Source organism: Neltuma alba, unplaced genomic scaffold, assembly GCF_004799145.2.
Source record: "Neltuma alba isolate B1F8T4 unplaced genomic scaffold, ASM479914v2 tig00011698_pilon, whole genome shotgun sequence".
NCBI lineage: Eukaryota > Viridiplantae > Streptophyta > Magnoliopsida > Fabales > Fabaceae > Neltuma > Neltuma alba.
This window is the reverse complement of record NW_021636335.1, coordinates 619,847-641,241: the sequence shown is the minus strand read 5'-3', so window position 1 is coordinate 641,241 and position 21,395 is coordinate 619,847. Positions and strand designations below refer to the sequence as shown.

Below are 21,395 nucleotides of genomic sequence, written 5' to 3'. Positions count from 1 at the left end.
AAAGAGAAGAAGATTTTTCAATCTTTCAAAACAAAAAATAAAAAACACAAAAACAAAAAACATGTAAAAGTTGTTTTGGTTTTTTAATTTTTAAAAACATATTATTGTTTTTTTAACAATCAATTAAAAACAAATAACCAAACAAGTTTTTTTTTATTTTTCTTTTTTTAAAAATAAAAAATTGTTTTCAAAATAAGAAACCAAACAAGCCCTAAATCATTTTTGTTTTAATGTTTTGAGCTTCATTTTCGTTTTTAAATTTTATATTACTTTAATATATTTTAAATATACCTTTTAATTAAATTTGGTTTTAAATGTTTTCTGAAGTTTGGGGGCAAAAAAAGCTCTATTAACTTACCAAAATCACTGACTAAGCCACAAAATTTGTGCAAATACAAGTAACCGATAAAAGAGAAATTATCAGTAAAAGATAAAAACGAACGGTTAAAGTTAAAACAAGCTTAAGTTACAAGATAAAATGAAACATCAAATATATATGCGCATATATATATATATATAACTTTAGTATATACCATATCCTGTAGGGATTTTTTTTTTTTGGGGCTAGGCCTGAAGGAAAATCTATGTCTTTGATTTCCCACCTTATTTAACATCCATTTGTTTTGAAAAGTTATAGGAACAAATTTCTTAACTTGATGTATTACTACCTCCAATCCTTAATATAAGATCTCGTTTGACTTTTAGTTTGATCCTAATTATAAGACCCTAATCCTCTTTGTCCCTCATATTTATGTATTTTTTTCCCAGGTAATCCTTCTAATAATAGTAGTTCTAGTCAATATACTTGATTAACAAGGATATTTTAGGAAAGACAACACCTATTTATTACAAATAACTAACTTAACTTATTTTCTTAATCTCTTCAAATTAATCAACTAGTTCTTATAATTAAGACCGGAAGTAGTATAATTGTTTCGATAACAAATTTAGTACTATCAATTAATAACATCTAACGAGACTAAACTTTCAGTGACTTAACCCTTGTGCGTTATATGGAGTAGTTTCTTACACTGTTTTTTAATTTTTTGTAGAGAAATTTAAAGGTAGAAAAAAATTGTACTATTAATATTAATAATATGAAAATAGCAATAACATTTTTAAAAAAGGCAAAAAAATGTATTACTCCCTTAAAAAAGAAAAAATTCCAAATAAATACTCCTAACATTTGGAAAACCATATTAGTGACTTCAATTTGATAACTGCCTATCAAATTGGAATTTACAAAATGTTGGGCTTTTGCCACTCACTAAGAAAACAGATCACATCAGCCAGGCCACCCATCCAAACATCAATTATTTACGATACCTTTTTAACTGTTTATTGTAACGAACTAGCTATTCACAGTTATGATTAAGCAATTGACAACACATCTTAGCCAATTCCATATTTCAATAAATTAATAATGCAAACGGCCTCTGTTTCAGGTATATAGAACACTTCTTTAACTACTTATTACAACGTTTTAGCTATTCACCAATATAATTTAGCCATTAACAATATGTTTGAGCCAACTCCGAACTTAATAAATTAATGTAAAACATCCCTTTAACGAATTAGCTATTTGCAACACTGGTGGAGCAATTGAAGTCAAGATGTTTTTACTAACATAAGTGTTATACGCATTTGGATCCTTTCCATCAACAAAATAGGAAGATGCATTCAGAAAAAGAGTTATGTTCAAGAGAATGTGATTGTGTATAGGACCCAAATCATATTAAGTATAAGGCACATTACTTTCTTTTTTCTTCATCTCTTTCCAAATGCATCCTTTACATTCGTTTCGTAAATGTATCGTAGATCAACCTGTCTGCCATTTCCTGGCTAATTTTGAAGGCACACATCCATAACTTGGCTATAAATTCCTCTAAATGCCAACCAGCAAGTTAAACACACATCTTCAACCACTTTGGAGTTGTCTAATTTAAAACATACGGATATATGAATCAAAATTTTGCCATATATCAGTTACAGATACAAAAAAAGTTGTTTTAGCAAGTAAATTTCACGAAAGAGCACCTTCTTCAGCAGAAAATGCGGCTACAACTGAAAAATTCTAGTACCAACGTAATCGACAATTTACCTTCTTCAGGCTGAGCTCATCAGACTGAACACGCAAAATATCTCCCTGGAGCATCTTAGCCTTCACGATCCATTAACTTGTGAAGGATAGCCTGCCCAAAAAAAAATGTAGTGAAGTTATTTTCCCGTCACTATCATCACAGATATTGCTTGTGATGATTCGTAATCTAACAGTATTTACAATAAGAAAGATCCTTGGCTGCAATTCTTCGAAGTTAGTTATCATGTTCAAACCCTCCCCAACTTTTTTTTTTTAATGTAAGATAATCGTTGAATTATAAAAAATGTTTCTAATTTGAAAGCATTTTCCCCCATTAAAATCCATTTATACACCAGGAAAGCTGAAGAAAATAAACCAGAAAGCTACTAAATAGTTTAGAAGATAAGGCCCATAAAAAATAGGCTGGCTCATTCAGTAAGTAGCTTACGGGGCATGAATGATATGCTTTTAGTCCTTGGTGTAGTTCAGCAGAAGAGATTAAAAGCTTTACAGGGCGGAACTCGACCGATGAACCATATCCTCTGCTGTCTGTGAAACATATCAGTTCACGGTTGATAAGATGTTCAAATGCCTGCATTACAAAGCAAAACACCACCCAATAAGCTTGTAGACAAAATCAAAGAAAACATCACCGTGAACTTCATTGTCCATATATATGCACTGTCTCAAATACATTATCAGAAACACACACCCTTAAGCAGACATTTCGTGCATAATAATCAGAAGTCTGGAAGGAATCGTGCACATTTTTATACTCTGCAAAGTATGACACACAAATTCAGTGAATAATGTAATAACAGTAGACTAATGACGCATTAACTATCAAAGTTTGACCTTTCATAATAGAATTGAAGTTGCACAAGGTCTGTTCTTTAACTTCCAACCTCTTCATGCAAACCAGGATGTAAAGTTCTAATATGGAGCAATCTGTTTGACCAAGATATAAAGTAACAAAAAGCAATCAGTTACTCTAAAAAAGAACAAAAGGAATTACAAAGATTGTTTATTTACTTTGCATGTGTTCTCGTGCACATTAGTATAAATAATTGCCATACTTTTTAAACATTCCAGTTTGGGTTGCCTCAGAATACTTGAAAACGCCGTTTCAAAGTTCTCGTATGTCAAAAAGCCAGTCTGCACATCCATACATGAGACAGCACAAAATCTAGAAAAGCATCAAACTCCCGTAAGTCTGTCGGGTAGTCTATCTCATACACAGGAAGCTTTAAAAGAATCATTGTTAGACAGGTATAAAGAAATACTTACAGAAACCTCAGCAAATGTTTGATTGAGGAGTCCAAATTCAAATATTTATTGAAGGTTTCTTTGAACCTCCTATCTTCCAAAATATCCTAAATAATGTCAAGGACTCCACAAGAGATGGGGAAGAATATTTTTTTTTTTCCCCCTGAAATAAAGCTATTTTTTCTGCACATAAACACCACTAACTACTAGGGGTAAATTAGTTGTTTTCAATCAAATCAATAACTCATTACAGAAATGATGAAACCACACTGACAAAAATAAGAACACTAGCACCTAGAAACACATGAAAAACCAATTACTAAGTCTTCACAAGCAAAATAGAAGAGGCATACAAACACCAAGTTGATTTGTATCATGAACAGTTTTCTGGGTGGCACTATTGCGATCATTCTGAAGACTCATCTTCCATAGACTTACCAATATAAATGAAGACCTATAAGTAGCAATAACAAGTCTTATCCCAATCAACAATTAGTATCTCTTAAGAAAAAGGGAAAACCTGGATCCAGGTAACTTGAAGAGCAATAATTAATTCCACAGCTGTAGTATTTTTGGAATAGATTATTTCTTTACAAATTTATTTTTTAGGTTACTATACATTCTTTTCTCTCAGAACAAAACTAATTAAACGTATGTCCTAAAAAATTTCAAGATGTGAATGATCCATATGTTAAAGAAAATCTCAACTTTTGGGATTAACTTGAAAAATTTTCATGAAAACCATATGACATTTTGAGATGATGTCATCAAACGCATTCATTCTCCTAGGAAAGGATGTTAAGAAGTTTTCCAAACTAACATGGAACTATCAAGATGAAAGAGTCAGCATGAAAAGGATACTTGAACCTTTCTATTAAATTCAACAGCATAATCATGTGGAAAACTTGAATCCACTGGTAATGACAGAACTTGCTCCAAAATTCTACATACAAAAAGTCAAAAAATAAACCATTTATTCTCATAGTCATCATACGAGCCAAAATGGCCAGCCTAGAAGAAATTACAAGAAATTTACCTCTTTGAGTCTTCTGTAGAAGGTGGAAGGAACAATAACTTTCTATGTGAAAAACGGGATCGTACTCTTTTCTCCAATAGCTGATCTGCATCCTGCAAAGTGGATCAGATTGATATGCTGAATTCATGTTATAATAGATTGTATTCCATTGAAAAGATATTCAAGCAGATTAAATTAGCAAATTCTCAACCCAATAACAATTCAAAAATCACCACTAAAACCATCAAATTAGAGAGTTATTCCCCGTTGATCAACCAGGCAAGGAAATTGTGATACAGTATACTAATTTGATATTCAGAGCAACTTGAAATTTACGAGGGAAGCAAAAGCAATGAACACACCAGCCGACAACTAATGCCAATTACAACAGCCTGTGATGTTATTGATTGCATAGCATCCAGCAAGCTATAAAGCAACCTCTGCTTACCCTGTGGAATATCAGAATGGGAATAATATAAATGTATAATTGGAAAATTTAAGTTAAATTAAACATAGAATCATAAATAACATTTCTCACAGGACACAGTTAGGTCAAATAAAATTCATAATTTGCACTGGAAGGATTTCAGTACTGGTTGAAGGGGGAAAAAAAGAAGGTGGAGTCTTACCTGGGCAAACTGGTCAAACTCATCCAGAATAAATACAATTGTTTTATGTGCTAATCCACACTCCCTGGAAAACAAAGATAACAGTTGTTTCAGAAAGTTAAACAAATTACCCGTTTTTTAATCAAGAAAGCTTCTACTCACTTTAGCATTGCTACCATGAATTGAGAGTTGTCGTCAAACGATGCCTATAGAAGTGCATATCAAAATCAACAAATCACTATTCCAAAGTTTATAATGCATAATATAAATCTTGCATAGGCTAGCCTTATTACCGCTTTTGAGAATTGCAATTGATGCTCCATGCATAACTGCCTAGCTACTTCCTGATTGATCATTAAAAAAAACAACAAATGGGACATGATATAGGGAAAAAAATGGGGGCAGCAATGATAATAAAATCAACAAGTCAAAACAAATTCAACTTAGGTTACAAGAAGATGTGGGAAAATTAAAGTAATAAGTAACAGACAAAAATCAGTATATTGAATTTTTCATATTTATATATGAACTCTTTATATTCATTGGTGCATGACAATGTAAATAGTTTTCAAGTGTTTGTGTGCGCAAATTCAAGTCCCTAGGATCAAATAGAAAAGATTTCTATCTTCAACATTAAAATTTGTCAATTCTATTATATGCGTAGTCAGAATCTCTCCCCATCCAAATCTTATCTGGGTCCATCGTCATCCAATTTCTCTGAGCATTTACAAGTTCTAAATCAGTAAAAGGTCTATCCCGCATCTTGAAAGGCACTCAAATAGATAAGCACTCACTAGGTCTTATGCCAAAAAATTTTCCTTTATTATCTTGATTAGCTAAGAGCAGAAAATTAGCAGAATTTGAGGTTTCGGGTAGCAAAGAAAAGTACAGAATGTGAATGGCATCAACATTCTCATCATGCGGGGTCCAGATTCTATGTGGCTCCAAGAGGAGCAGAGAGCAGACTCCATCTCGGCCCTCCAAAAGAGAGACTAGAGCAACAAAGAATCCATTTTCCATGACAAGTAAACCAATAAAGAGAAAATGAAAACTCAAAAATTAGAACACATGTTTATCCGTGCATGCGTGAGAGAGACAGAGAGTGAGTGAGAGAGAGATTTCAATTAGTACTGCATCAAATCTAAACCCAGGTTCTAAGATATAACCTTTAATGCACAGTTGTCATCGCTATGTAAAAGCCCACTCAACTTGATCTGTCAAACAAAATCCAAGAAAAATGTGATTCAAATGAGAACAAACATACTTCACATCCACTAATTCCCATTTTATTCAACCCATGTCTGTTAACATTATCACTTGATGCGTGCCCATTAATAAAAAACCAGCAAATAAAGTTATCTTAGTATTTTACTATGTCATCCTAAGTTAGCATGACATTATGTGTAATTACCATGCATTTGAATAGGTGATTTTAAGTGCAGGATTATACACGATCACTATACTATTGAAAATGTTACCAAAGTTTAATTACCAAACCAATTCATTATACCAATACACCCTATATTACAATGATATTAATGGTGTTATTCCATCGTTGATGTAAAATCCTACATTATTCAATTAATCATGTATATGGGAACTTTTTTCATATGTTTATCTTTGGCCAGCACAAGGGACCTGTGATTTGATGGAAGAAAATGAAAGTTTCGTTTCAATTGTGGTCATCAAATACGAAGGTAAATCCATTCTATGTTGAACAATATGAAGAACAACACATTTGGTTTAATTCCAAATGATATCTCAAGATAGTAACCATACCACTGAAATCATGTCCGGATACTCCACCAATAAATCTCCAACAACAAGCTCCAGAACCTAGGGATATTTAAGACGTTACTTTGAAGTGGAAAAAAATATGAAGAATTATCCGATCAGAACTTGCTCTAAAAGACTTATCAACAAACCGCAGATTTCCCAGAGCCACGGGGACCAAGGAGCAGAATAGAATTATTGCATGCCTCAGTAATTGAACTTGATATCATGAATTTCAGTTTACTGCAAATAAATAACACGTAGTTTTCTCAGCACCTAATTTAGTTGTCCGCAAACAATGCAATAAAATATCTGATAGAAACCAAAACGGATATAAGGGAGCAAGACCTGTAGTTGCTGTCCGGAGAATCGTGGAGAGGCTTGAATACAAATTTGGGGTCACAGATTCTACTTCTCAGAAGGCTTAATGCCTTCATTTTGTGACTTTCTCGCCCCATCGGTTCCGATACTCGAAATGCGAGCGAATTACCGGTAATTAAGTTTCGGCTGGCTAGTTCAGTAGCTAATCACTACCCTAGTAACCCTGTTCAGTGGCTAATCGCTACCCAAATATTCAAACAATAACTAAATAGCTAGCAGATAAACATAATTCAAAAGGACGGAATGAAGCAAACAAAAGAGAAGGCTGGATTGTGCGGTGGTAGGGTGTGGGTCCACATATCAAAATATCAGAGAGAGAGAGACTCTTCTTCTTGCTCAGTTGAGTGCAAGTCTCAGAGCCTCAGAAGTATCGAGTAATATCCAACCGTTTCGGCGATCAAAGATTCAAAGACACACTATTTGCAATCGAATAGCGAATGGGAAGTACCAGGGTAGCTCCCCATGTCCTTCCTCAATTGCAGCTCCGTAGTTCTTGCATCAGGGGAGTCGGGTCGATCCGGGTCAGCATAGGTTCTATACGGATCCGCAACTTGACCAGGACTTCGATCTTCGAGGTTTAGCTTCCATTCCATGTCTCATGGAAGCATGGTTGCTTGGGTCAAACCTCAATGATTCATATGTATCACCGAAGTCAACAAAATTATAATTAAAATAATTTAATTAAATTAAATTAAGTGCAAAAATACTTATCCATTTTTTCCAAAAATACATCAAACACTATATACCTTTCTTGTGTGCAAATTTAAAATAGGTGCAAAAATATCAAAACCATTAAAATGACTTTATTTTGTTACTTTTATGCTGTTTTTGGCTCGATAGAAGGGAGGGGAGGAATTCTAATAAAAGAAAGGGAAGGGAAGGAAAGAGGCGAGTAGCTACAAAGGGAAGGAGAGGGGAGGGAAGGGATTTTAATGAAGGAAAGAAATTTTAATGATAACTTGTTTGGTTTGGAAGGGGAAGGGAGAGAAACTAATCAAAATTTGACTATTTTAACCTTATAAAATTAAAATGAAATTTCTCACTTTTTTATTTTGTTAAGATAGAAATATGAATAATATAATTTACCAACTTTGACTTGCCATAATACAAATTATTTATGACCACTTGTTATTTGAACAATAATTAAAAAATAACAAGAATTATAATATTTTTAATTGAACCAACTTTCACATTTCCAATATATATTAAATAGATTGAACTTGTCTACCAATATATATTACAATCAAAGTAAACATCCACATTTCCAAAATAAAAAGATCCATGTGAAAAAAGATTCATGAGCAAATATATCATCCATGTTAAAAAAGAATTCAAATACTAATAACATGATACAAGACTACTCCTAATGAGAATATGAAGAAGAGCCAAACACCATATCCATGATTACTGCTTTACGTGCTGGAGATGGGCATTGAACAATTGATCTCAACTTGTCAACATCACTCATAAGATAGTTATAAATCCGAGGCTTTTTGTCAATATCAAATCCACATTCACTTATCAAATGCCAAATCTCTTCACTTGACATGGGAGGAATCTTGTGGATAAAACTCTTTTTTTATAACATTTTACTCATGTAATAAATCATTTCCCCGGTTCAAAACGTCATGAATTAAATCATGACTTCGAGCTAATGCTTCATTGCCTTCTCTAATTGCTATAGCCATGTCAAATACAACGCTCTTCATGGTGCTGAGATCGGTCTCCTTATCTTGAGCATGCTCTTTCCTTCTCTTTTTACCATAATCACTAGTTTCTCCTTATGGTTGTTTGGAAGGTAAGGGATTTTCCTTACTAGTATCACCATCACTTAAAATCTCAACACCATCTAATGTGTACTCCTTTTGTGAGATAAGTTGATTCAGGTCATTAATAGTTTCATAATCTACTTCCATAGGAGATTAATGACGTCGTTTTCACTTCTCCTTTACTGTTAGAGACTCATCTCCACCAACTCTATCAGCTCCATATAAGATTATCATTTTATTGTAATTAGAAAATGGAGTATTTCGCCAAATGGTTTAGACTGAGATGATACATATACATATTACAAGAAACACAAGTTCAATTCCACATAAAAAAAAACAACCATATATAAAATGTAAAAATCATACCTGAATTAGAGCCTCCCAGACTTGAGGCTTAGCATCCACAATTGACTCGATGAGTTCTAAGCAAAACCACTTAAACCATTTTTAAATATATCATAAGCTTCTGAAAAGTTTCTTTTTAACGTCTTCCAATGATTTTTTATTTTGTCCTTGTCAATCTTCCTACCAAATTGTGCACTCGACAGTTGGACAATGTTTTCATAACTTGTGGTGGTAAATGTTCTATTAACTTTTCGACCGTGTTCATACTCATACATGAAGGCATCAATAAGGGCATCATCCATAGCCCTTGTCCAATTGAGCAATTCCTTGCCATTGTTTGATTTTGTTGCCATTCTATAGGCCTGTTCATTATAACATAATAAAATCTGAATTGAAAAAAAAAAATAGAGATAAGTCTAGTTTCAATCAAATTAACACCATAAATTGTTTTGACAATAACAAATATAAGTATTGAAAACAAAACTCAATCAAATTAAAAATATAAATCATTCTAACAATAATAAATACAAGTACTAAAAATGAATGTTGATTAAATACGCCAATTAATCAATGAGTTTGAGCTTGAGCTTGAGCTTGATAGGCAATCCACATTTCATTAGCTATATTTTCTCTAATAAGCTTGCCTTGAGTAGCCTCCACACCTTCATTATTTAGAGTACGACTATCATCATTTTCATTTAAATTTGCAAGTTCCTCATCAACTTTGCTAATAAGATCTTCATCAGGTTCTGTGGTCATCAAGTAATTATGAAGATTACAACATGTAAGTATTACCAATGTTTGAGCTTTGACCCAATAAGTAGGCTCTGATGAACTAGATAAAATTTGAAATTGTTTTTTCAATACTCCAAATGCTCTTTCGATTGCATTTCGTAATGATGCATGCCTTAGATTGAATAATTCCTTGTGATTTTGAGGTGGATTTCTTGAATATTTTTTTAAATGATATCAAACCCCTCTATAAGGTGTGATGGGTCCACTTGTTAACATGAAACCAGCATCTAGAAGGTAATATTTTCCTATAATGAATGAAAATAATTAATATGAATGAGTGATAATAACTTGATTCATTGGATAAATTTTAAAAATTATTCAAGAAGTTACCTTGGGGGATTTTAAGCCTATCTTCTCGAGTCAATGCATTCTCTAAAATTCTTGAGTCAATGCTGTGCCTTTCCACCCTGGAAGCACATAAGCAAACCTTAGATCAAATGAGCATGTTGCTAAAACATTTTGTGTTGGATACTCTTTCCTACCACGATATCGAAGGACATTTGCTGGAGATACTTTAACACGTATATGTGTCCCATCTATTGTACCAACACAATCTTTAAAAAAAGGGAAGAATTTACCCTTATTATGAATCTCAGGAGGTACTAAAGAACCATTAGGTTATACCAAAAAGTTTTCTTCTAGTTCAATAGTAGCGTCTAATACTTTATAGAGATGATAACTAATTGTCTCGCCAGACCTTTGAAAATAAAGTTAACGAATGATTTCTTGCTTTGTGTGCCAATATATGAAGAGTCTTAGCAACTTATTCTTTCACACTTACATATCGTGTGGCTCGTAAGCCGCCCTCTCTCTCTAACATACTACATAATTTTAAAATAGTTTCAAGACCCATCCAATCATGTCTCAATCATTTCTACTATTAGTTATTGGAGCCATTACTTCTCACGTACTCTTTCTCTTCTGGAACTCATATTATAACATTTTTTTTCATATTCCACATATGAGTCACATAGTACCATACAATAGCACAAATGATTTGAACTATAGCTCTTCGATACAATTCCAAGTATCAACGAACCAACATAAAATATTGAATTAACATTTGGTAAATCAACATATATTGATGTCTTACCAATTCCATCTAAATAAATAAATAAAAAATACTTCGAATCAAATCATAGATACTGTAATGTTAATTAGTTAGATAAACACAAATAATTTTTTTTGGTTTGCTAATTTTTATATTATGGGACGTCTAATTTAATATCAATAATAGCATATATGTGCAATAAAAGGAATAGGAGTAGGAATGAGAACTACATAGTAAATTATAATTTAACAAAATCTATATGTGATCAAGGGTCTCTCACTGCTACACTAGTGATAGTATCACATATATTAGTCAAATTTGAAGGGAAAACAAATTAAAAACTATATATGAGTTAACATAAATATGTCAACCAGAACTTCTATTCTTCTAGGTGCTAAGTAGGACTCTGCAAAGGCTTAGAACTTAAAGCCATTTTGCGTCTAATATGCATCCAAAAAAATATTTTTTGAAACTATACTGATAATTAATATTGGAAAAATTTTAGATATATGTGGGGTTTTTCCTTTCCTCCAATGTGAGAGACAATCCAAACCTATAACAAGCTTAAAAGCACTGCTTCCTATAATAAGCTTGCAAAAACGAGAAGCATCTATAAATAAATCTTCGAAACAAGCCTACAATTCCTCTAGCAAATGATTTAGCCAACGAATAAGACAGATAAATTCTGTTGGTTTGCCTGATTTGATCCTTTTATCTTTTATAAGAAGCATGTCAAACTTTTTCAGCTACTTACACGAAGAGCGAAAACCCAAAGAGTAATAGAATCTTTCTGGACTTTTTTAACAATGGACTTCACGGGCTTCAAAGAAAAGTCATATAGAAAAGTCATTGTTTTCTCTCCTACCATAGCTTATATATACAAGTAGAAAAATCAAAGAACACGCACCTGAAAAATAAGAGGGTTGAGTAATGAAGCTTAGAAGAAGATGATGATTGATAGACTCACAATTGGGTGGCGGCAACTTCTTGTGAGAGAGGAATTAAAATATTTTACTTAAGTTAATTTGAGAAGATAAAATTTTATCTCTCATCTCCCCTCCAAAAAACCTCACTTTTGGAGGGGAGGCTAGAAGAGAAAAGGAGGGAAGAAGAGCCTCTCCCTTCTTTAAAAAATACTTTAACCAAACAAGCAGAAAAGAGCAACTCCCCTCCCTTCCTAAAAAATTACACTAGCCAAACAACGCCTCCCCTCCGAAAACTCCGTACCAAACATAGTGTTAGAGATAGGGTGCACAATATTCTCTAAAAAGACTAAAAGACTCTTAATTAAAAAAAAAAAAAAACACTCTTCTCCCCTAACCTCTTTATTCATCTCACCCTAGAAAACTCAATCTCTTGATTCTCACTCCCTCCCTTTGATCTGCTTCTCCTTCCCTAACCTCTCAATTCTCACTCCATCCCTCCTTCTCACTCTCTTTCTCCCTCTCCCTCTCCCATCTCGTGCATACTTTCATTGTCACTGGTATGTGGCCATAACAATTTGAGAGTAGAGGAAGTTTAGAGACAGCAGTGACAATATTTGGAGAAGCTTATGTGCGGCCACATCAATATGAGAGTAGAGGAAGCTTAGAGAAGGTTGGCAACCACGGCGACGAGATCTAGAGAAGCTTGGGTGTGGTCAGGTCGATTTGAGAATATAGAAAACTTAGAGGAACTTGGTGACAACGGTGATAGGAGAAGAGCTTGGAGGCTGCATCAAGAGAGGCTATACCTGCTGGGTCCATAGAGAATAAGTTTGATAGAGGAGTAGATGACGCCGATTGGTTTCACAAGAGGAGAGAGGTTATCTTTTTTGATGCTATGATGATTGGAGGAAGTATAAGCAATGTTGTTAGAGACTGGTATTTCTATAGGGATGCTTTCAAGGTTATTAACTGTGCTTATCCATGTAACAACACTTGTTATAATCTAATTTTCAACTAATTCAACTTACTCATACTTTCATCTAGGGCTACACAAAGACTAGGTTGGACCGGGTTAGGTATTAGCCCGAAGTCTAGTCTAAAAAATAACCAGGCTATAATATTTAGTCTAAAAACCAGTCTGGTTTGGTTTAGCCTAAGACCAAGCCCGGGTTGGACTTGGTCTCCTGGGCTTCTAGACTAGTGCACCAGACTTCACTGCTTCCTTTTCTTTAAAAACAAAAAAACAAAAACAAGTGATGAATGGTAAAGAAAAGTTAGACTTGGACAGTCATTTTCTTTTAATGCTCACAATACATGTGAACATGATCATTAAACAGTAGATACTTGGATGTGGATAGTCTTTTTAGCTTTTCTATATTATATTCTATTAAAATAAAATAATTTTAAAAAAAACTTTACATTTTAAAATATATTTTATTCTTCCTCTATCTCATTAGCCTTCATCTTCTTCATATAAACTCAAACAGTAAACCCTCCAAGAACCATCATCACCTTCTACATCTTCAATGCACTAAGAGAACAATAATCTAACCTGTCTTCATCTTCCTTTTGAAGATGCATAGTTGAGAAACTTAAGGGGTGGCTAAGTCGAAAGGGGAGGAGAGAGGATAGAAAGGCTAAAAGCATTTAGGGCATAAACAAAGAAAAGGGAAAAAAATCTACCTAGATCGGGCCAGACCAAATGGTTTGAAGCATCAGTCTTGAACCTAATCTTACCTAGTTACTCAGTCTGACCTGATTGGTCTAATCTTTTTTTTTCGGGCAGCTTTTTTCCTAATCGGGTTGGATTGGGTTGTTGCAAGTTAGACTGGACAGACCAAGTTTTGGGTTTTTTGCATAGCCCTACTTTTATCTTTTTGTTTGCCATTCTTCTATCTTGTAATAGTGATAGTGAGGATTGGAGGAAGGAAAGAAGATTGTTAGTGTTTTGATCTCTTTTCTTATTTTTTTTTGATTTTGAATCTAATTTATTTCATACCGTGATGATTGTGATGATTATGTTTAAAAGTGGAACTTGGTCTTCTAGGTTTCTTAGGATGAGGATGAATCGAGTGTGCAAAGAAGAGTGTGTTTTTATTAATTGGGGGTATTTAGGTCTTTTTAGAATAATATTGTGGGCAATTAAGTTATTTGAACAGTTTTGATAGTTTTGCATCTATTTTCAACTTGCATTGATGGATTTACACATGAGAAAAATATATGGTGTTAGATGTACTTTTGGAAAAAGTTGATGGCTACCCTTAACCCTTATAAAAATAATAATAATAATAAAAACATCTACGCATAACCCTACAAAAATAATATTTAAATTAAAAGGTACTTCTTTGGTCCTTAATATAAGACCCATTTAACTAATTTAATTGGATTAAGGAGGTTAGGTAAGTTAGTTAATTATAAGAAAAGCGACACATTTTTCCTAAAACACCATAATCATCTTTCTTAATACATCATCTCCCTTTTCTACTTGATTATAGTTGAGAAAGTATCTATAAGGGTAATTTAGAGAAAATTGATAAATATGAGAAATGAGTTTTATATTTAGGACCAAAACCAACTCAAGGATTGAGTCCTATATTAAGGACAGGAGGAGTATTACTATACAAGTAGGTGAAATATTACCTCCGTTCTTTAATATAAAAAATAGTTTCACATTCAATTGGGTTTTAAATATAAGATCCAAATTTATATTGTTTCTCATATTTATCTTTTTTTTAAAGATAGTTCTTATAGTAGTTGCATAATATAAATGTTTCATCAAATAGTAGCTCTAGACCTCTAACTAATATATATTATTAGCAAAGGAAAGATAATACTTATTTATTACAAATAACTAACTTAACTAATTTTTTTAATCTACTCAAATTAATTAACTAATTTTTATATTAAGAAGCAAATGTATTAATATGTAAATATTAGTGTATAAATTATTGGCAAAAAATATTAGTGTATAAATTACACATAATGCACGATTTCTTCAGCTGGCTCTTGGCAAGTTTTTCTTCACAACTTTGAAGGCAAGGTTATTGGACAATTCAGGTATTTTGTTTTTTTGCCAACAATATTCGGGTAATTCTAGACTAAGTCTTCCTCTCACGTATACAAAATTGTGTTGGAATCAGCGTTTCATACTTTATTTATTAGGAATACGTGAAGAAGCCTGATCCTTTTATCTTCCTGTTAACTAATTTTTGAATAAAAGTTTTTGACCTGGCAGAGGAGAATTGAAGTTTATGATTGTTAGTGGTAATTAGTCTGTCAAAAAGGCAATATTGCCCCTTAGTCCTTTGCTATTAAAATTATCAATGATCAAAGTTATAATTTTAACGGTGAACGTTAAGTTTTTTAATTGTAAGGGATAACTTTGTTATGATTCTAAATTTACACCTAAAAATACTTTCAGATATACAGAATTCTTGAGTGGAAACTTTCAAACCAAATTTACATCTTAATGCAAAAGAAATTAATGATTTTTTTTTTTTTTGCATTATGGTAAAGCTCTATTTGGCGTGTTGTATAAAAGCTGGATACAATAGTATAAGCTAGTGAATTCGTTGTTTAATATTTGGAAACTTAACCTCTCTGATTTGTCATTTATTATTTTTAAGAGTATTGTATTGTTATTTTCATAATCAAATACTCCTCCGGTCTTAAATATAAGACCATTATCCTAGTGTGTATAAGAGTCTCATATTTAGGATTAGAAGAGTAATAAAATAAATTTATTTTTGAGCTTCTTGATAATTCCATTCCTATTCATTTCAGTTGTATCTATTAATAATTTGATATCAATTCTTCGTTAAAAACTTGTGTCAATAACACAAGCCAATATTGAGTGTACTATGTAAAGTTGCTCAAGTTAATACATATTGTATTCGGGTATTTTACATATTTGTATAGAGAAGCTTTTGAGCTTCTTCATAATTCCATTCGTATCCATTTCAGTCGTATATATTAATAATATAATATCAATTCTCTGGTGAAAACTTACATCAATAACACGAGCTAATATTGAGTGTGCTATGTGAAGTTGCTTAAGTCAATACATATTGTATACGGGTATTTTACATATTTGCACAGAGAAGCTAGCACAAAAATGTTGGCAAAAAAATAGCACCAAAAAAAAAATTCTGCCACATATAGAACACTAACTATAAACCCAACAGACAAAAATTTGAGGCTGTGATGTCATTTGATCAAGTGATACCACTTGTTTCCGTGGTTGTTTCTAAAAGGTAAGTCTACTCATTCTCAAAAAATTTGCTTCCTTGATAAGAGCGCAAGTTGATCCCTTGTTTCTGAAATTACAGACAGAAGCTTTACCAATAGTCACCAAAAGCTCAGACCTTCTGAGTAAAATGCCCTAATTGCTCAAATTGGCTCATTTTCTGCTGACAATCTTCCGTGAAGAACCCTCTCCCTTGCATTTCTTGCCTGCAAATTCAGAGTCTCCAGCAATAAGGACATATCAACACAGTAAATGCTCAGAACTGATCCATACCTTGGCAAGATTGGTACATGAACTATCAACCGAATATTAAAAATTGAAGATAGGGCTATATGAGTTATCAGCCCAGTAGCATTTTAAATGAACTCTCGATTGCTCAAAAGTAAAAATTATGCATCCAGTTTCAAGATGTACTGAAATGGTACTCCTGAAAGTGAAGAGCAAACCTCTTCCCCCACCCAAGGGGGGAAAAAAAATCTGTACAACTTAGAGTGATAGATAGCAAAATCACTTGGCAATTGAAGATAGGGCCATAGTGTTATCAGCTCATCAGCATTTCAAATGAACTTTAAGTTGCTCAAAAATAAAAACTAAGGCATCAAATTTGAAGAGGTAATTAAATAGTACTCTTGAAGGTGAAGAACAAACCTCCCTTTTCCAATCTGTACAGCTTATTATGATAGATAACAGAACCACTTGGCATGTTGAACCAATCGTTATTCCAATCCAAAGGCCTTTTGCTCTCAAGCCTACCCAGAAACCCAACATTGCGGCTATTGGAATGCCAAGAACATAGTAAGATCCAAGGTTCACATATGCCCCTAGATGCTGCCAACCAATTCCCCTAGCAATACCTGTTTTGAAACAAGAGCCAAATTCCATGTTGTATAGCTTTATCTCAGAGTATAAAAGAAAACAATGTCCATTGAATAGTATAGAGGAATAGAGGGGGCCAACCTGAAAGGGTACCATTTAAGGAGTCCATTATAACAGAGAGACATAATAGAGGAACCATATCTCTGACATAGTCCACAACATCCCCCTCATTGCTAAAAACGTAACCTAAAACATTTTTGCCAGCAAACATGATCGAGCTCATCAAAAGAGCCCCAGAAGAAGCTAGAAACACAGCAGCAAAAACAGCAACGCGTGCCACTTGTGGACTTCCAGCTCCTAATGCATTTGAAACTCTAGTGCTGAAAATGCCAATCACAAGAGATTCCAAAAACAAAATTACATTAATATACTGCTGGAGAGTTCTGTAAACGAACGTGTATTTATACACTGATGAATTTTATCTGAAGCAAACCTTGCTGCTGAGCCAATTGCTTCGGGTATTGTAAAGATTGTTGTGGTTGTTGATACACTGGTCATGAAAATAAACATCGTTTATCATTACCTGACTAGTTCTACTTAGATTTTAAAAGCTGGAACACAGAGAAATAAAGATATACCATACGGATAAGATGGAAGTTTCAAGCTCTGGATTTGGCAGAAGACCGGAAATCAAGGTGAGCAGCTCAAATGACCACCATTCAAAGCTGAATTTTTTCCCATCAATATTTAATAAACATACAAAGTTACACAAAACATAAGATAGGCTCTGGGGGGCAAGAAAGTTACCAAACCATTGCAGCGGAAGGAACAGCAAGGCTAAAGAACTCTCTAATCCCTCGGAAAAGCTCCATGGAAATTGAAACCCGGGTGTTTGCACATGAACTAGAGAATTTCATATATAATCCAAGCAACATTACATTCAGCCAATATGAAGCACCAATAGCAAAAGCTGCTCCTAGGCAACCAATTCCAAATTTAAAAACTAGTACCCAACAGAAAACCAAGTGGAAACAAAGAGTAACCGAAGAAGTTACGAAAAGTGGACTGATCAAACTCTGCATCATGAAGAATCGAATTAGTGCCTGAAGTGTTGCATAACCAAAGAGAGCAGGAATGAGGCACACTGCAAATTTGCCTGCTTCATGTGAAATCAAAGGATCTTGACCAATGAAGACAAGCAGCTTGCCCAAGAACATCCACAAAAGACACAGAGGGAGGCAAGATAAAGTAAGACAGAAGATAGCAGTGTGAATCTGAACACCAAATTTTCGATATTGCTGAGCTCCATAGGCTTGCCCACATAGAGTTTCCAGTGCACATGATAGTCCATACTGTTTGATGTGTACAGAATACAAATGCCACCAATATTAATATGATAAAGAATTATAAAATTTACAAAAAAAAAAAACATATTTATAAGTCATAAACAATGTGACTCCTCATGGTCTTTGTGTAGCCTGTTTGTTTTTCTTTCTATTTCTTTAATCTTTCTTCAAAGTTCAAGTACTTTATCAGGCCCTTTGCAACTTTGCATTTTTTCCTTTAATATTTTGTACATATTTTAATAGGGTTTAAATGCCAGAAATATGGGCACAATTTTTGAAATACTTGTATATTATTATCTCCACGCATTCCATGGGGCAAAAGTTATGTAATTAGTTCTCAGATAGAGTTTTCCTTTGTTCATTTTTATCCCCCGGTGAGAGGAAAAGATTATGGCAGAACTGATCAAAATAGCAGGTGATTCTAAACTTCATTATACAGACCCAGCTGCTAGTTCTCTCCTATCTCCTGTTACCTTCAAAAAGTAGTTCTACTTTCCATAAATCAACGTTAAAGAATCATCATGTGGTAGACCCACCCACTTATACCCTTTTTTCTCTCTCTCCTTTCAAATGGCAAGAGAGAATCTCACAGCCATTATACGTACATCACACACGACATTTTTATCGGGGGAAAAAAAATATATCATAAATGACATATTGAAATAGATGTAAGCTCAATCGAAGAGAAAATTGCCGCCTTTATTCTTCTGCATAGCTTCCTTCGTTTACTATATACTTTTGCACACTTCAATGAGAAACTCTTTCTTTTGTCAAGGGGGGGAAAAAAACAGAGAGAGGAACTCTTTCAAATAGGCTGCATGGAACTGTTACTCTCATTTCAAAAGCAAATGGATGATCATTTGCCTTAAGAGAAAAATGAGAATGGAGAGTGACTTACAATAACGCTGAACCCAGAGACAGCACAGAGAGAGATGGCAATCGCAGTACTTGAGAGAGCAAGCTTGCCCAAATGACCCACCATCATCAATGAAATAATTTGCAGAAAGAAGAGTGACCAATTCACAGCCACCATAGGGCCGGCTAGGTAGCTTACATCTTTCACTTCTTGACCAAACACAACCCATGTTAAGCCTAACCCACGGTCCTCTCTCTTCAACTCCCAATTTTTCCCCAAGAGACCCCCATGATCCATTTTTTCTCTCTACGACTGGCACGCTCACGGTCACAGACGCAATAAGTTCTTATTTCAAAGATAAAAGCTTCCGGAGATTTGCTGTGCCCTTGTTCACGTGGGATTAAAGTAGAAACAAGAAAGCTTTGACAACTTAAAGCTATGTTTGGATTACAGTTTCCAACAGTAAAAGTTTAGGGAAAGAGGTAAGTTTGCGACTTATTTAAAACCAAATAGTTGTTTGGATAGAGCTAAAAGCCCAACCAACTTCTAACTTTTAATCTTAATTAGACTCAATAAAGAAAAATATAACTTTTTCATTTCAAACTGTAGTTTCATGTTTTCTTATAAATTTTTATAACTGAACTCATTTTTCTATTTAATCATCTAAACAACTTTTAATTTTTCTAACTTATTTTTTATAAGCATCAATCCAAATATAAATTACATTATACTAACTGATTTTTATTTTAATTTCAGTTACAAAAATCAATTAAATTAAAAGTCAGTTTTACCCAATACCAATCCAAACACACTCTTCTAATAGCGGCAATATAGTCAGAAGCCGTTAATGTCGACTGTCACGGGGCTCCGACGTCCCCTAATTCCTTGATGGTGCGTGATCCACAGCAAAATCAAAATCAAATCGTTCCGATCCTTCTAGAGACGGAAGCACGCGTCATCGTCTCCAAATCGGACATTGTTTTACACACGTTTGTTACCACGCTATGTACTTTTCTTTTCTTTTCTCTTTCCAATCATTTTTCCTGTGCAAAAATGATAGTACCTCTCGTCCTTTTTAGTAGTTTGATTTTTATTTTAATCATAAATATAAAATTTCAATATATTTTGTCTTTTATATTTATATATATTTTTTCAAATGAGTCTTTTTAATAATAATAATTAATAAAGATATTTTAGAAAAAATAATACATATTTATTACAAGTAACTAATTTAACTTATTTTTTTAGTCCACTCAAATTAGTCAATTAATTCTTATATTTAAAATTAGAGGCAGTACTATATGTATATTTTGTAGCAAAATTTCCTTCTATTTTTTATTATAAGGCATTGACAAGTATTCTTGGTCCTTTCAGTAAGTTATTTTCTTAGTTTCAAGGAGCATTAAAATATTTTTTTCCTCATATATGTCCATTTTTAATAAAGGTGATGGTGGAAAATAAAAATTAATATGATGCTGTAATTTAGTGTAGTTAATAAAAATAATATTACAAATTAATTAAATTTTATGATAAATTTAATATTTTTAACTTTTTTTATTTATATATGTAAATTAACTAAAAATGACTTATAATAGTGACTGGAAGTAACAACATATATATATGTATTTTAATTTTATTTGCAAAATAATATATTGTATTACCTGTACAAAATTCAAATTTGAATGCAGCAGTATTTAAAAATTTTGTGAGATTCTTGGTAAATCTTTTTTCTTTTCTTCCGGTTTTTTTTTTTGGTTTTTTTTGGGTCGCTCTTAATAGTGATTCAGCATTCATATATAGCATTTTGATTTACTACAACATAACATACTACATTCAATTATTAATATAAGAGCTAGATAAATAATTTACAATTGTTAATAAAATTGGTTTAAATTAATTATTTATAATAAATATGCTTTGATTTTTCTAAACTAGCCACTTTAATAACACGTATTAGAATTACCTCTTAATTAGGAGCCCCTTAACACATACAATTAATAGAGATACTTTAAGTAGCAACTTATAAATTTTGGAGGCAAGATGAATTGATGTCTTGTATCCTTTTTTGTGAAAAAAAATTAAGGTAAAGCGTTGGGTTCACCTACAAGGGTAGGAAGTTTAT

General features: G+C 33.1%; 2 protein-coding genes across 3 annotated transcripts; both read right to left on the bottom strand.

The window, feature by feature from the left end:
• Positions 1-1,843: 1,843 nt before the first annotated feature.
• On the bottom strand, positions 1,844-7,721 carry LOC114716921 (origin of replication complex subunit 4-like). Of its 2 annotated transcripts, XM_028901987.1 has the most exons (16): positions 7,091-7,721; positions 6,895-6,985; positions 6,749-6,805; positions 6,136-6,183; positions 5,263-5,313; positions 5,132-5,175; positions 4,991-5,054; positions 4,724-4,810; positions 4,383-4,474; positions 4,208-4,289; positions 3,368-3,453; positions 3,157-3,266; positions 2,936-3,028; positions 2,793-2,857; positions 2,529-2,672; positions 1,844-2,192 (listed from the first exon to the last, which is right to left on the bottom strand). In XM_028901987.1, the coding sequence occupies exons 1-16, from the start codon at positions 7,198-7,200 to the stop codon at positions 2,157-2,159; spliced, it is 1,260 nt and encodes a 419-aa protein (XP_028757820.1). In that variant the 5' UTR covers positions 7,201-7,721; the 3' UTR covers positions 1,844-2,156. The 2 variants fall into 2 exon arrangements, with proteins under 2 accessions (XP_028757820.1, XP_028757821.1); XM_028901988.1 differs by lacking the exon at positions 4,724-4,810.
• An 8,281-nt stretch (positions 7,722-16,002) lies between these two features.
• Positions 16,003-19,700, bottom strand: LOC114716914 (protein DETOXIFICATION 14). Its single transcript, XM_028901977.1, has 7 exons — positions 19,316-19,700; positions 17,879-18,423; positions 17,710-17,796; positions 17,565-17,621; positions 17,213-17,451; positions 16,904-17,109; positions 16,003-16,461 (listed from the first exon to the last, which is right to left on the bottom strand). The coding sequence occupies exons 1-7, from the start codon at positions 19,568-19,570 to the stop codon at positions 16,399-16,401; spliced, it is 1,452 nt and encodes a 483-aa protein (XP_028757810.1). The 5' UTR covers positions 19,571-19,700; the 3' UTR covers positions 16,003-16,398.
• Between the last annotated feature and the right edge of the window lie 1,695 nt (positions 19,701-21,395).

Bases quoted from the DNA above. Each gene is read 5' to 3' on its own strand.
- LOC114716921 (XM_028901987.1), bottom strand. From the start codon at position 7,200: ATGGGGCGAGAAAGTCACAAAATGAAGGCATTAAGCCTTCTGAGAAGT. The intron at 5,176-5,262 runs GTAATAAGGCTA...GCACTTCTATAG, and splicing joins AATTGCAATTCTCAAAAGCG to GCATCGTTTGACGACAACTC. The intron at 3,454-4,207 runs GTATCCTTTTCA...GACATTATTTAG, and splicing joins AATTTAATAGAAAGGTTCAA to GATATTTTGGAAGATAGGAG.
- LOC114716914 (XM_028901977.1), bottom strand. From the start codon at position 19,570: ATGGATCATGGGGGTCTCTTGGGGAAAAATTGGGAGTTGAAGAGAGAG. The intron at 18,424-19,315 runs GTAAGTCACTCT...CACATCAAACAG, and splicing joins TCTCTGGGTTCAGCGTTATT to TATGGACTATCATGTGCACT. The intron at 17,452-17,564 runs GTTTGCTTCAGA...TGGCATTTTCAG, and splicing joins GCAATTGGCTCAGCAGCAAG to CACTAGAGTTTCAAATGCAT.